This window comes from Oncorhynchus masou, chromosome 17 (assembly GCF_036934945.1).
Source record: "Oncorhynchus masou masou isolate Uvic2021 chromosome 17, UVic_Omas_1.1, whole genome shotgun sequence".
Lineage (NCBI taxonomy): Eukaryota > Metazoa > Chordata > Actinopteri > Salmoniformes > Salmonidae > Oncorhynchus > Oncorhynchus masou.
The window spans coordinates 18,521,319-18,533,748 of NC_088228.1; the positions used below are offsets into that span (position 1 = coordinate 18,521,319).

A 12,430-nucleotide genomic window follows, 5' to 3' on the forward strand; every position below is an offset into this window, starting at 1 on the left:
AGCTGCAACATAATTGAAAGCAGACAAAAACTCAGATTCTGAGAAAGAAAATGTTCTTTGCGAGCAAAAACTTGGTCATTATCGCACACTTGAGGAAAAAGTTCAAACAACCTCAAAAGAATATGTCTCAGATTACTCTATAATCCATATGTCTTGTTTTGGACTTCTGCTCTAGTTTTTGTTGAGGGATTCTTTTCATCGGTCATGCTATTTTAGTGTCAGTGTGAGGTAAGTCGGTTTTTGATTAGGCTCAGGACTGTGTCCCAAACTGCACCCTATTCCCTATATAGTTCACTACTTTTGACCAGGGCACATAGGGAATAGTGTGTGATTTGCTGGCTAAATAGGGAACAGGGCCTGATTTGGGACTTTGATACTGCTCCACATTGGCATATCGAATGGACAAATTGCACCCTATTCCCTATATAGTTCACTACTTTTGACCAGGGCACATAGGGAATAGTGTGTGATTTGCTGGCTAAATAGGGAACAGGGCCTGATTTGGGACTTTGATACTGCTCCACATTGGCATATCGAATGGACACCAGAGCATCTTCACAAAAGCCCGGTTGATGTTATTTAGATGTCTGACCACTCAAGGAATGTCAAGTGGTCAGTTCCGACTATGATATCAAGGGAAGAGCTCAAGATTGCATAAAAATGTAGCATTTGGAAACATAATTATAGACCAACACCAAACCTGATGTTTTGTTCTATTTGCTTCCTTTGTTTGGATAGCTAGTTAATTACAGCCATATTCCAGGGACATGTGTGTTCTATTTGGTTCTTTAATTGAATGAATAATATAGGGTGGTGATGACATGCGCCTCATGGGTCGCGACCCAAATGGCACCCTATTCCCTATTTAGTGCACAAGTTTTGACCAGGGCCTTGGTCAAAAGTAGTGCACTATATAGGGAAGAGGGTGCCATTTGCGATGCAGCCATGCACTGCAGCTTTCCCGGACATTGTATCTGAAGGAAGGAATTCAGTTGTGACAATACATTTGAATTAAAAGGAGACATTTGAAAAGAGTGGAACCACCATAGGACAATGACCTTAACTGTTGCAACTATGACTTTTATAGATGATATTGAAATATCATGTTTTGGAGTTTGATTAGCAGATGTTGTTAATGGGAGGACAAATTGCACGTTTTTCTCTTAGGAAACTGTGATTTAGCCCAGGCCCCTCATTTGGCATTTTAAACATAGTCTCTTACCACAACTTTCACTTCTGCCAAACAATGACTATGAACTATATATAAATCCTCAAAACAAATATTAGAGTAAACCTATCATCACAGTGAAAAACACAGGCTAGGACAGGCCAGGTTGCCGTCACACAGAACTTAAAGGTACACGTAGAGAATGTCTCCATTCCATGTTGGAACTGGAAGCATCCCAACCATGGTTCCAGAGAACAACAACTATCCTTACAGCTATACACTTTACAGGATCTGTCAGAATGCTAAACACTGCTAACATTTTATAGGTCCCTTGGTGGTGAAACGTGATCCAATAGCAGTTAAGGACCCCAGCGCGAGTCAGTGAGCCTATGATTTACACATAGTTTATGAAGCATTTAAAAAGACAGAGGGACCATAATAAAAATGGGTTTATTTATGGTAAATTGTGAACATATGGGCTTTTGTGAGAAGGCATTCTTACCCCGAGGTGCAGAGTGTGTGTGTGTGTGTGTGTGTGTGTGTGTGTGTGTGTGTGTGTGTGTGTGTGTGTGTGTGTGTGTGTGTGTGTGTGTGTGTGTGTGTGTGCGTGTGCGTGTGTGTGTGTGTGTGTCATACTGTATGTGTAACCCAAATCATAATCAATGATCAGGACTAGATAGCACAGCTCAAGAATGGGACTAGGCAACATTCACCCACAACTAGGCAAAATATACATTATATAATTGACCCAACAATATTGTAGACAGCACAACACAGCAACAAAATATATAAAATCAAATATCAAAACCAAAACACTTCATTCCAATTATATTTCCTCTCAACTGCCAATATCCAGAAGTAATGGATGATGCTCCAGTCTAGTTTTCTTTCATAATCAAATGATCAAATTGATCAAATCAAATTGCATTCGTCACATACAGATCAGTAAAAATCAGTACTGTATGCATCACGCCTCATAGTAGGAGTGCTGATTTAGGATTCGTTTAGCCTTTTGATAACAATCAATACAAATAAATTGGCCAGAGGGGACCTGATCCTAGATCACCTCTCCTACTCTGATACATATGGCCCCAGAGGGAAGGAAGTGAAACATCTTTGAAATACTGAACATTGTTCTTATTTTGACCAATAGGTGGCAGAGTTTCACACTTCATCCAGAAAACAGCGCGTTACTTACTTGCAGTCTCTGTCCTCCAGATCAAAATGAGGGTTAAAGTTGATGAGTATCTTCTGTCCTGGGTCTGGGGCCGATATCACCCACATACATTGTTGTGATGGAGGGTATGAGGTCGGATAGCCAGGAGAGGTGAGATAATCTGCACTGGTTATCTCAATGTTATCTCCACATTTATCTGCAAACAAAAACAGATAGAGATACCTATTCAACAGGGAAATTACACATACAATCTGTTTTATAACAAAATAAAAACAGTAGGGTGATGTGTAGGCCTACAGTCTCCCCTCTAAAAAAATTCAGAAACATTCAGAAACAATATTGATACACTCAGTCAATCCTACATGGAAATAATTAACCAGGGGAATATGTTAAAATACACATTTACCAGTGTGCTTGTTTCAAAACTAGTAGTGAAGCATGTGATATGAATCAGAAATAGGGTACTTTGTCATTTTCATATCCTTCTTTTTTTTCTACATGAATAGTAAATAACATCAAATATGAAGACATGCTCGCAAAAGAACCCGCACGTACACACACCATAAACGATAAAGGACAACCATCAGCTTTTCAAAAACAAAAGTAATTGATTCATGTACAGTATTCCCTCTCTCCGCTGTTGATGGAAAGACACCTTTAAATAAATAACCAAATAATACACTCTCCCGTTTTGGATAACCTGACTTCCAATTGATTTAGAGAACAGGGATAAAGATGCGCCCAGCAAAACCCTCCAGCCTACTGTTGCCAAGATGCACCTTGGTAGACGACCTGAAAACAGGTGAGTTGTGATGACAAATGGTGCAAATTAAGGATTAGGATTAGGCTAATGTTAGAAAATATATTTCAAGAGTCCACACTTACAACTTTGAGTCAATGAAGCCACAAAGAGGAGTTGGGTTGAAAAGAAAAGTATAAATCCACAATACATCATTGTGCTGTAAAATACACACGTGTAAAAAAAATATATATTTGATATGTCCACCTTCTTATAGTGCGCAAAGCAAAATAACAAACGTCTCAGAAATGTCTAAATTCTTCTGAGTGCTTCAGGTCGCAAGCAGCATCCTGTGTTGTTATTCAACTACGGTTTCCTCTCTCTGAAAGTCGTGTATCTCTCCCAGAATAAGAATGTGCCATTTCCAATGAAAATTATAATAATCCAAACGCAGAAAACAATTGTTGATTCAGGAAACCCAGTCACCTAAAGTGCCCCGACAGGTATCAATCGAAAATTGATATTTTTACATGAAAAAATGTAACGAAAAAGTTCCAGAATTTAATAATATCTCATACACTCACTATCCCGTCTAAAATCAACCAAGGCATGAGTTAGCTACAAACACCTGCGTACTGAGAGTGCGAGCGGACTACCCAATTCTTAATCCTCTTGACTGCGTTCCGTTCGGTAAAGGTTCGCCCCTTTTCCGAAGCGCGCTGACTGACCGACAGAGTAGAATGTCAGAGAAGTCACTCTCATTCGACTTGACGCCAACTGTGAAAGTAACAGTGAGTGGTATTTCCACTCCCCAAATTCCAGCTCCAAGACGCGAACACGCACAGACTGATCTCTATGAGACGAGTGGGCAGGAGCGAATGACACCGGTGCGCCCTCCTCCCGCTCGTGCACAGCAGAGGGAGAGGGCTGAATTGGAAGGAAGGAACATAATGGACATCGCACACAAAGACATTCATTTTGATAAGAAACCTAAACTGTTGCAAATGAAAAACAACAAGTGATTAAAATATAACAATGGGCCCTTATAACAACGGCATAAGGGTTCATGGGGAATTGTTACTTCATGCACTCGATGTTTTCCTTTACTGATAGCTCCTTGCACCTGGAATAGGATACTCATTATTCTTATTCAATTACAGTAGTTTAATATCAGTATTTTATATATGTATTGTTATAACACCACTTAAATTCTATACACAAAGAGGAATATTTTGATCTGTGCAAAGCCAGTCTTCTGTTCCTATTAAGAATGCTGCTATGTCCCTAGCAGTTGTTCTGTAGCCTATTGCTTATAAGAGAGTGCGTAGGCCCACTACTAAATTACCATCACACAACAGTCTGTTGAAAAAAGCAGGCTTTTATCTCTGAAGGGAGTGACAAAGAAAGAAAGTAACTCAATCATCAGCACACTGGCTATGAATATCCCCCCCCCCCCCCATATTGTCATGAGTAACATCCTCATTTTGCAGGAATACATCTTAAACCCATATCAGCACCTAAAATAATGTGGTATAACTGTGCAAGCTCTGGAACAACACATATGAACATGCTTGAAACCACAGCAAAAGCCCTCTGTTAATTCAGGCAGGAAACATGGGACGAGCCTCAGTGCCTTCAGAGGCACAGTTTAACCTGTGGGGTGAGTGGGAGGGCAGTGGTGTGTGGAGACTGGCCAGGGGATGGTCCTCACTGTTCAAATCAAATCTAATTAAATAAAATTAAAGTGTAAACAGATTTTCAATGTTGTCGCAGGTGCAGCAAAATGCTTGTGTTTCTATTTCCAACGGTGCAGTAATATATGAGTAATAACAAACCTAAAAGCAACATAGGCACAAAATACAGATTAAAATGATTGATAATAAAGAAATAGCAGAACGAGCTATGTCAGAGACCGGAATATAAATATATATACTATACATACACATATCATGGTGTATATAGACAGAATATGAAGGTGTATACAGTCATCCTGGACTGAGTATGTTGAGTGAAAGGCATGTCATTGTACTGTTACACATTTTATGTGACAGAATTACACTGTGTGTGTGTGTGTGTGTGTGTGTGTGTGTGTGTGTGTGTGTGTGTGTGTGTGTGTGTGTGTGTGTGTGTGTGTGTGTGTGTGTGTGTGTGTGTGTGTGTGTGTGTGTGTGTGTGTGTGTGTGTGTGTGGTGAAAAATGATCTTAACTTGGGATTACAAAATCAATCATGCACAACTTAAAGACACATAATAATAGCAAACATGACCAAGACAGCAGCTTTTTTACCAGTAGATTATATGGTTATGCTGTAATTTGAACCCACTGTTGTTTCACACAAGATGAATGGTAGCTGTAGAATACCATCAGGCACATGCATAGATAGGGCTCTACCTGAGAAGAGTACATGCCTTTTACTCTACCAGTCTCCAAAGTGCGCCTTTGTTATGGGTAAAAAAATATAAATATATTCAGTCTATATATTTATTTGTATAGACTTCTTATCGCTTTTGTCCTGAACCTACTGCCCGCAAGACGTTGTTAAATTAGCTTTAAATGTGTAGTTTAATTAGCCATTAAGATGTGACCATCTATTGCTTTTATGTAATTACATAATCAAAGTCATAATTGTTCAACGAGTCTGTGACTGCAGTTGCCAATTTTTCTTCGAGGGGGTGCACTTTTTATTTTATGTGTGTGTGTGTGATTGAGAGTAGTAACACAGAGAGAAAGAGAGAGAAAAAGAGATTTACAAAGACAGATTTACAGAGAGCGAGAGATAGACATTTATAGAGAGAGAGATTTACAGAGAGAGAGAGAGAGAGAGATTGAGGGAGAGCGATTTAGAGGGAGAGAGACATTTACAGAGAGAGAGAAAGAGATTTACAGAGAGAGCAATTTAGAGAGAAAGAGATTTACAGAGAGAGATTTAGAGGGAGAGATTTACAGAGAGATATTTACAGAGATAGAGAGAGAGATTTAGAGGGAGAGAGATTTACAGAGATAGAGAGGGAGATTTACAGAGAGAGATTTAGAGGGAGAGAGATTTATAGAGAGAGATTTAGAGGGAGAGATTTACAGAGAGATATTTACAGAGATAGAGAGGGAGATTTACAGAGAGAGTGAGCTAACAAGGGATGTGTATGTGTGAGAAGAAGCTCACTATTGTAGCTAGCTAGTTTAGCTCTAAAATAGCCAACCCCCATCCCAGCCAACAGCAGAGCACTGAGAGAGAGAGTAAAGAGAGAGAGAGAGAAAGAGTGAGAGAAAGACAGAAAGAGGGAGAGAGGGTTTCTTTCTCTGGGGAGAGTAGATCAAAGCCACGAGTGCCTCAATGGAGGGAGAACTTCATCAACATAAATTGCATCATTTATGTTTTAGGCCTCACTGATTTACGAAAGACACACACACGCACACACACACGCACACACACACACACACGACAGCTCGACTCTGTCCCCAACGTCGTATTTTAACGGTAATTACACAATGGGTGTGTCCCAAATGTCACCATATTAACTATGTACTCCATTAATTTAGACCAGAGCCCTGGTCAAATATAGTGGACTATTTATACAGGGAACAGTGTGCCATTTGGGCCACACATGTTAGCACACTGATAATGGGATGTTAAGGCTCTTGTGAGGGTTCTTCATAGTATTGACTTCCGTGGGCTCCTCTCCTTGTTTGGGGCGGCGTTCGGCGATCGATGTCACCGGCTTTCTAGCCATCACCACTCCATTTTTCATATATCCATTTGTCTTGTCTTGTTTCCATACACACCTGGTTTTCATTTCCACAATCAATCTACTTGTATTTAACCCTCTGTTTCCCATCATGTTTTGTGTGTAATTGTTTCATGTTATTGCGGTGTTTTATTACGCGCTTTACATTTGTTATGTTCCGTGTTTTGAGCGTGTTTGATTTATGTAGTGCTCTCGTTGTGGAACTAAAATAAGGTGCGCCTGTTTACATCACCATACTCTCCTGCACCTGACTTCGCCTCTTAGACACTCAATGACAAGTATTTCCACATGGTCAGTCATCGGGACACCTGTGCCGTTGGTGTAAATCCTCCTGATAGTGTGGGTTGAACTAAAGGTTGAATACATTCACAATGTTGACATGTATGTGTATGTGTATGTGTGTGTGTGCATTTTTCAATGACTGCCAGGTAATAAGCCAGGAATGACAGAGGAGAGGAGCAGTTTCTGTAATTACATATTCATATCACCATAATTACAGGCTGAGGGACAGTGATGCATTACACAGTTATGGTGGACTTGAGGTGGAATGCCATCTTGAAGGTACCGCTCACAGTGGTGTATAGCCCTGTAGACACACATATCTACACTCACGCCTGTACACATGGAGCAACTCACACAAGTGCTACCTTTTCTGCTGCTGCCAAGAACCTTGTTCTTGTTTGATCTCCTTTAACCAGGTCAAATCACACCACATTTCTAGCAGATGAAGACATCTGGACACATTCAAATAATAGTCCTTCTATTTCTAGGGTTGGACACATCATGAGGTCATATAGCCGTGATAAGAACATAGTGTTTGAGGTGGATCTCATCCAGGGAACTGTCATCGTTTCACACCCAGCTTCGACAAAGGCCAAGCTGCCAGCGGTGCTGTCTGTTGGTGAACCGCCCTGCCAAGACTAGGGATTGTTTCCTAAATGTCACCCTATTCCCTATGTAGTGCACTAGTTTTGATGAAGGCTCCTGTGAAGAGTAATGCAATACACAGAGGACGTGGTTCCATGCGAGACGCAGCCTAGAGCTTCAGGGACCAGTGAGGGGATCAGATAGTGAAACAACCTCCTGTTCAGGCTAAAAGACCCATTGTCATAGGATCCAGGTTTAGCTCACTGTTAAATTCTCTATCATTGACCCAGGCACCATTCTACAGTTAATTTGCAACTCTTATCTTTCCTTGGCTCCTGTCTTTTTGTTGTCTCATTAGTTTGATTTGAATGTGAAGTGGATATATGAGTCTCTTGTCTCCTCTGCTGTGTAGAGAATACTTTTGCCATTGGGCCACAGCCTACCTTTTCAAAATGTTGTCTAATACCATTGAGGGTGTTGCTGAATTAGTGAATTAATCCCAAATATTTTGTAAATACAGTCATTTCAGCTATCACCACCACTGAGAAGATTTCTTTCCTCACATAATTTACATGACAGGTCTTACAGGGTGATATATTAATGTCTGTGACACATTCCTGTGGGAGATTTAAGTCAGCTCACATATTTGAAGTAACAGCTGTTTCAAATGTTCATTTTTCTCCTCGGAGCCTTGGTTATCAACGTTTGTATGGTGAATTTATTATAAGGACTTATATGACATTGCTGTTGTGTATGATAGCTTAAGCACTCTACTCTCAGAAAAAAAGGTGCAATCTACAACAGTGGTGGGAGGAGCTATAGGAAGACGAGCTGATTGTAATGGCTGGAATGGAATAAATGGAATGGACTCAAACATGTGATTCCAATTATTATAATGAGCCCGTCCTCCTATAGCTCCTCCCACCAGCCTCCTGTGATCTATAACCTTTAAGGGTACTTTGGCTGTCCCCATAGGAGAACGCTTTGATGAACCCTTTCTAGTTCCACGTAGGGCACATTTGGTTCCATGTAGAACCCCTTTCCATAGAGGGCCAAAAGACGTCTCATATGGTGACAGAACCCGTTTGTAACCCTTTTGAGATTGTACATCTGTTAACTACTTTCCTACTACAGTCCTCTGTATTTGCCAACCAACACCCCTAAACACCCGCCTTCCTATGACATGATTAATGATATGCTCAAGACATACAGTATGTGCATGAAAACTTGCTTTGGAACTTGCTATGGAAATGTTGTTCTTTTTATAAAAGTGTCTCCAGAAATACAGCATGTGTCATAGGTTTTCAGAGTGAGAGGACGTTGTTGAGGATGTTGATATGTACATGTGTATGCTGATTTGTATGATACACTCTTAGAAAGAGGGTTCCAAAAGGCTTCTTCGGCTATCCCCATAGGAGAACCCTTTTTGGTTCCAGGCAGAATCCTTAATGGTTCCAGGTAGAACTCTTTTTGGTTCTATGTAGAACCCCTCTGTGGAAAGGGTTCTACGTGAAACTCAAAAGGGTTTTACGTGAAACCAAAAAGGGTTCTTTAAAGGGTTCACCTATGGGGACAGCTGAAGAACCCTATTAAGTTCTAGATAGCACCTTTTTTTATAAGAGTGTATGTATGGATACGTATGCTGATATGTATATAGGCATGTACAATATATAATTAACAGTGAATACTGTAGATAGGCCTTAGTATTGTGTCAGTACAGGACATCTTCTATTATTCTTATTTAAAACGTATGTAGCTCTGTCCTTGAACTGTTCTTGTCTATTCAGGTTTTGTATTAGTTATGTTTTGTGTGGACCCCAGGAAGAGTAGCTGCTGCATGAACAACAGCTAATGGGGATCCAAACAAACAAACAAACTATCGAAATATATATACCCAAATATATCGAAGGCCTTCGCATGGTGTCAGTAACCTAATAGACCACACCATGACTGGGCCCGGATCCCACACGGTTTCTTAAATAGTGCACTGCTTTTGACTAGAGATCTATGTCTATTGTCCCGGATCCAATCCCTGCTGATCAGGGGAGATGCTAATGAAGATAGTCCTGCTGTCCTAGTCACACAAAGACAGACAGTGTCAGAGAATAGATTATGTATGGGGGAGTGTGTTTGTGTGCGTTTGTGTGTGTAAATGTTTTCCTACATTACCAGGACCACAATGTCCTGACAAGTCACCAGAATGTCCTGACAAGTCACCACAATGTCCTGACAAGTCACCACAATGTCCTGACAAGTCACCACAATGTCCTGACAAGTCACCACAACGTCCTGACAAGTCACCAGAATGTCGTGACCAAGTCACCAGAATGTCCTGACAAGTCACCAGAATGTCCTGACAAGTCACCACAATGTCCTGACAAGTCACCAGAATGTCGTGACCAAGTCACCACAATGTCCTGACAAGTCACCAGAATGTCCTGACAAGTCACCAGAATGTCCTGACAAGTCACCAGAATGTCCTGACAAGTCACCAGAATGTCCTGACAAGTCACCACAATGTCCTGACAAGTCACCAGAATGTCCTGACAAGTCACCAGAATGTCCTGACAAGTCACCAGAATGTCCTGACAAGTCACCAGAATGTCCTGACAAGTCACCAGAATGTCCTGACAAGTCACCAGAATGTCCTGACAAGGTATAAAAACAAGAAACATTTTGAAAAGTCAGGACCTTTTTCAGGTTAGGTTTCGGGTTAAGGTTAGGGTTATGGTTAGGTTTAGGTTTAAAGTTTGATGTTAAGGTTAGGTTTAGGGTTAAGATTAGGGTTAAGGTTAGGATTAGGCTTTTGGGGTTAAAGTTAGGGTTATTTGTTTAAATCCTGAAATTGTGTGTGTTTGTGTATTAGTGCCGGTTTCAAAGGAGCTGCTGGCAAATCGCCTGTCTGCAATTACCTCTGTTTTAGAGGACTGAAACTTTCAGAAAGTTAAGTCCCTCCCTAGAGGGACCTATAGCTCTGAAGTCTCTGAAAAGTTAGGGTATCGTATGGTGTCTCACAAGTTCTAAAGGCCTACACATTTTTCAAAATAAAACTCTGTATTAGAGAAAAGAACGACAGAGAAGCGTATACACTCTGCCTCAACAAATCATACCATCCCTATTGATCATGTTACCTCTAACTAACTTGTTAGATTGAAAGCATCAGGAAGGATAAGACTGCCCTGAGAAAGAGAAAGCCTATAATTAGTTTAAAATGTAACTTCATTCGGATGAAGTGCCTGAATTCGGTGACTAAACTGGCTTTTTGTGCTGGTTCGACAATGATTTTAATCGAAAAGTCCCCTGTAAGATATAATGGGAGAAAAAGCTACAGCAGCTTCTAGCTCAAAGGTTCACGTTAATAGATGACAGTGGAATCAGTTAGGCAGAGGTCAGCGATCTGACACAGCCTGGTCGTCTGACTGACTGAGACCCTAATTGAGTGGGTTTACCCTGGTCAGATAGTGTGTCCTTACTAGCCTGTTGGTTGGCTTTACCCTGGTCAGATAGTGTGGCCTCACTGGCCTGTTGGTCGGCCTGTTGGTTGGGTTTACCCTGGTCAGATAGTGTGTCCTCACTGGCCTGTTGGTTGGGTTTACCCTGGTCAGATAGTGTGTCCTCACTGGCCTGTTGGTTGGCTTTACACTGGTCAGATAGTGTGGCCTCACTGGCCTGTTGGTCGGCCTGTTGGTTGGGTTTACCCTGGTCAGATAGTGTGTCCTCACTGGCCTGTTGGTTGGGTTTACCCTAGTCAGATAGTGTGGGTCACTGGCCTGTTGGTTGGGTTTTCCCTGGTCAGATAGTGTGGCCTCACTGGCTTGTTGGTCGGCCTGTTGGTTGGGTTTACCCTGGTCAGATAGTGTGTCCTTAGTAGCCTGTTGGTTGGGTTTACCCTGGTCAGATAGTGTGGGTCACTGGCCTGTTGGTTGGGTTTTCCCTGGTCAGATAGTGTGGCCTCACTGGCCTGTTGGTTGGGTTTACCCTGGTCAGATAGTGTGGCCTCACTGGTCTGTTGGTCGGGTTTACCCCGGTCAGATAGTTTTGCCTCACTGGCCTGTTGGTTGGGTTTACCCTGGTCAGATAGTGTGGGTCACTGGCCTGTTGGTTGGGTTTACCCTGGTCAGATAGTGTGGCCTCACTGGCATGATGGTTGGGTTTACCCTGGTCAGATAGTGTGGTCTCACTGGCCTGTTGGTTGGGTTTTCCCTGGTCAGATAGTGTGGCCTTACTGGCCTGTTGGTTGGGTTTACCCTGGTCAGATAGTGTGGCCTCACTGGTCTGTTGGTTGGGTTTACCCTGGTCAGATAGTGTGGCCTCACTGGCCTGTTGGTTGGGTTTACCCTGGTCAGATAGTGTGGGTCACTGGCATGTTGGTTGGGTTTACCCTGGTCAGATAGTGTGGCCTCACTGGCCTGTTGGTTGGGTTTACCCTGGTCAGGTAGTGTGGCCTCACTGGTCTGTTGGTCGGCCTGTTGGTTGGGTTTACCCTGGTCAGATAGTGTGGGTCACTGGCCTGTTGGTCGGGTTTACCCTGGTCAGATAGTGTGGGTCACTGGCCTGTTGGTTGGGTTTACCCTGGTCAGATAGTGTGGTCTCACTGGCCTGTTGGTTGGGTTTACCCTGGTCAGATAGTGTGGCCTCACTGGCCTGTTGGTTGGGTTTACCCTGGTCAGATAGTGTGGCCTCACTGGTCTGTTGGTCGGGTTTACCCCGGTCAGATAGTTTTGCCTCACTGGCCT

The 12,430-nt window shown here is 42.1% G+C and overlaps 1 protein-coding gene across 1 annotated transcript in view; it reads right to left on the reverse strand.

The window, feature by feature from the left end:
• LOC135558641 (neuropilin-1a-like) overlaps positions 1-3,904 on the reverse strand; it is an 81,361-nt gene extending 77,457 nt beyond the window's left edge. The window contains exons 1-2 of the mRNA XM_064992600.1: positions 3,231-3,904; positions 2,367-2,541 (exon numbers count right to left, since the gene is read on the reverse strand). Of these exons, the coding sequence (XP_064848672.1) occupies positions 2,367-2,541; positions 3,231-3,300 (245 nt within the window). The 5' untranslated portion in view covers positions 3,301-3,904. The remainder of the gene's footprint in view (positions 1-2,366; positions 2,542-3,230) is intronic.
• Between the last annotated feature and the right edge of the window lie 8,526 nt (positions 3,905-12,430).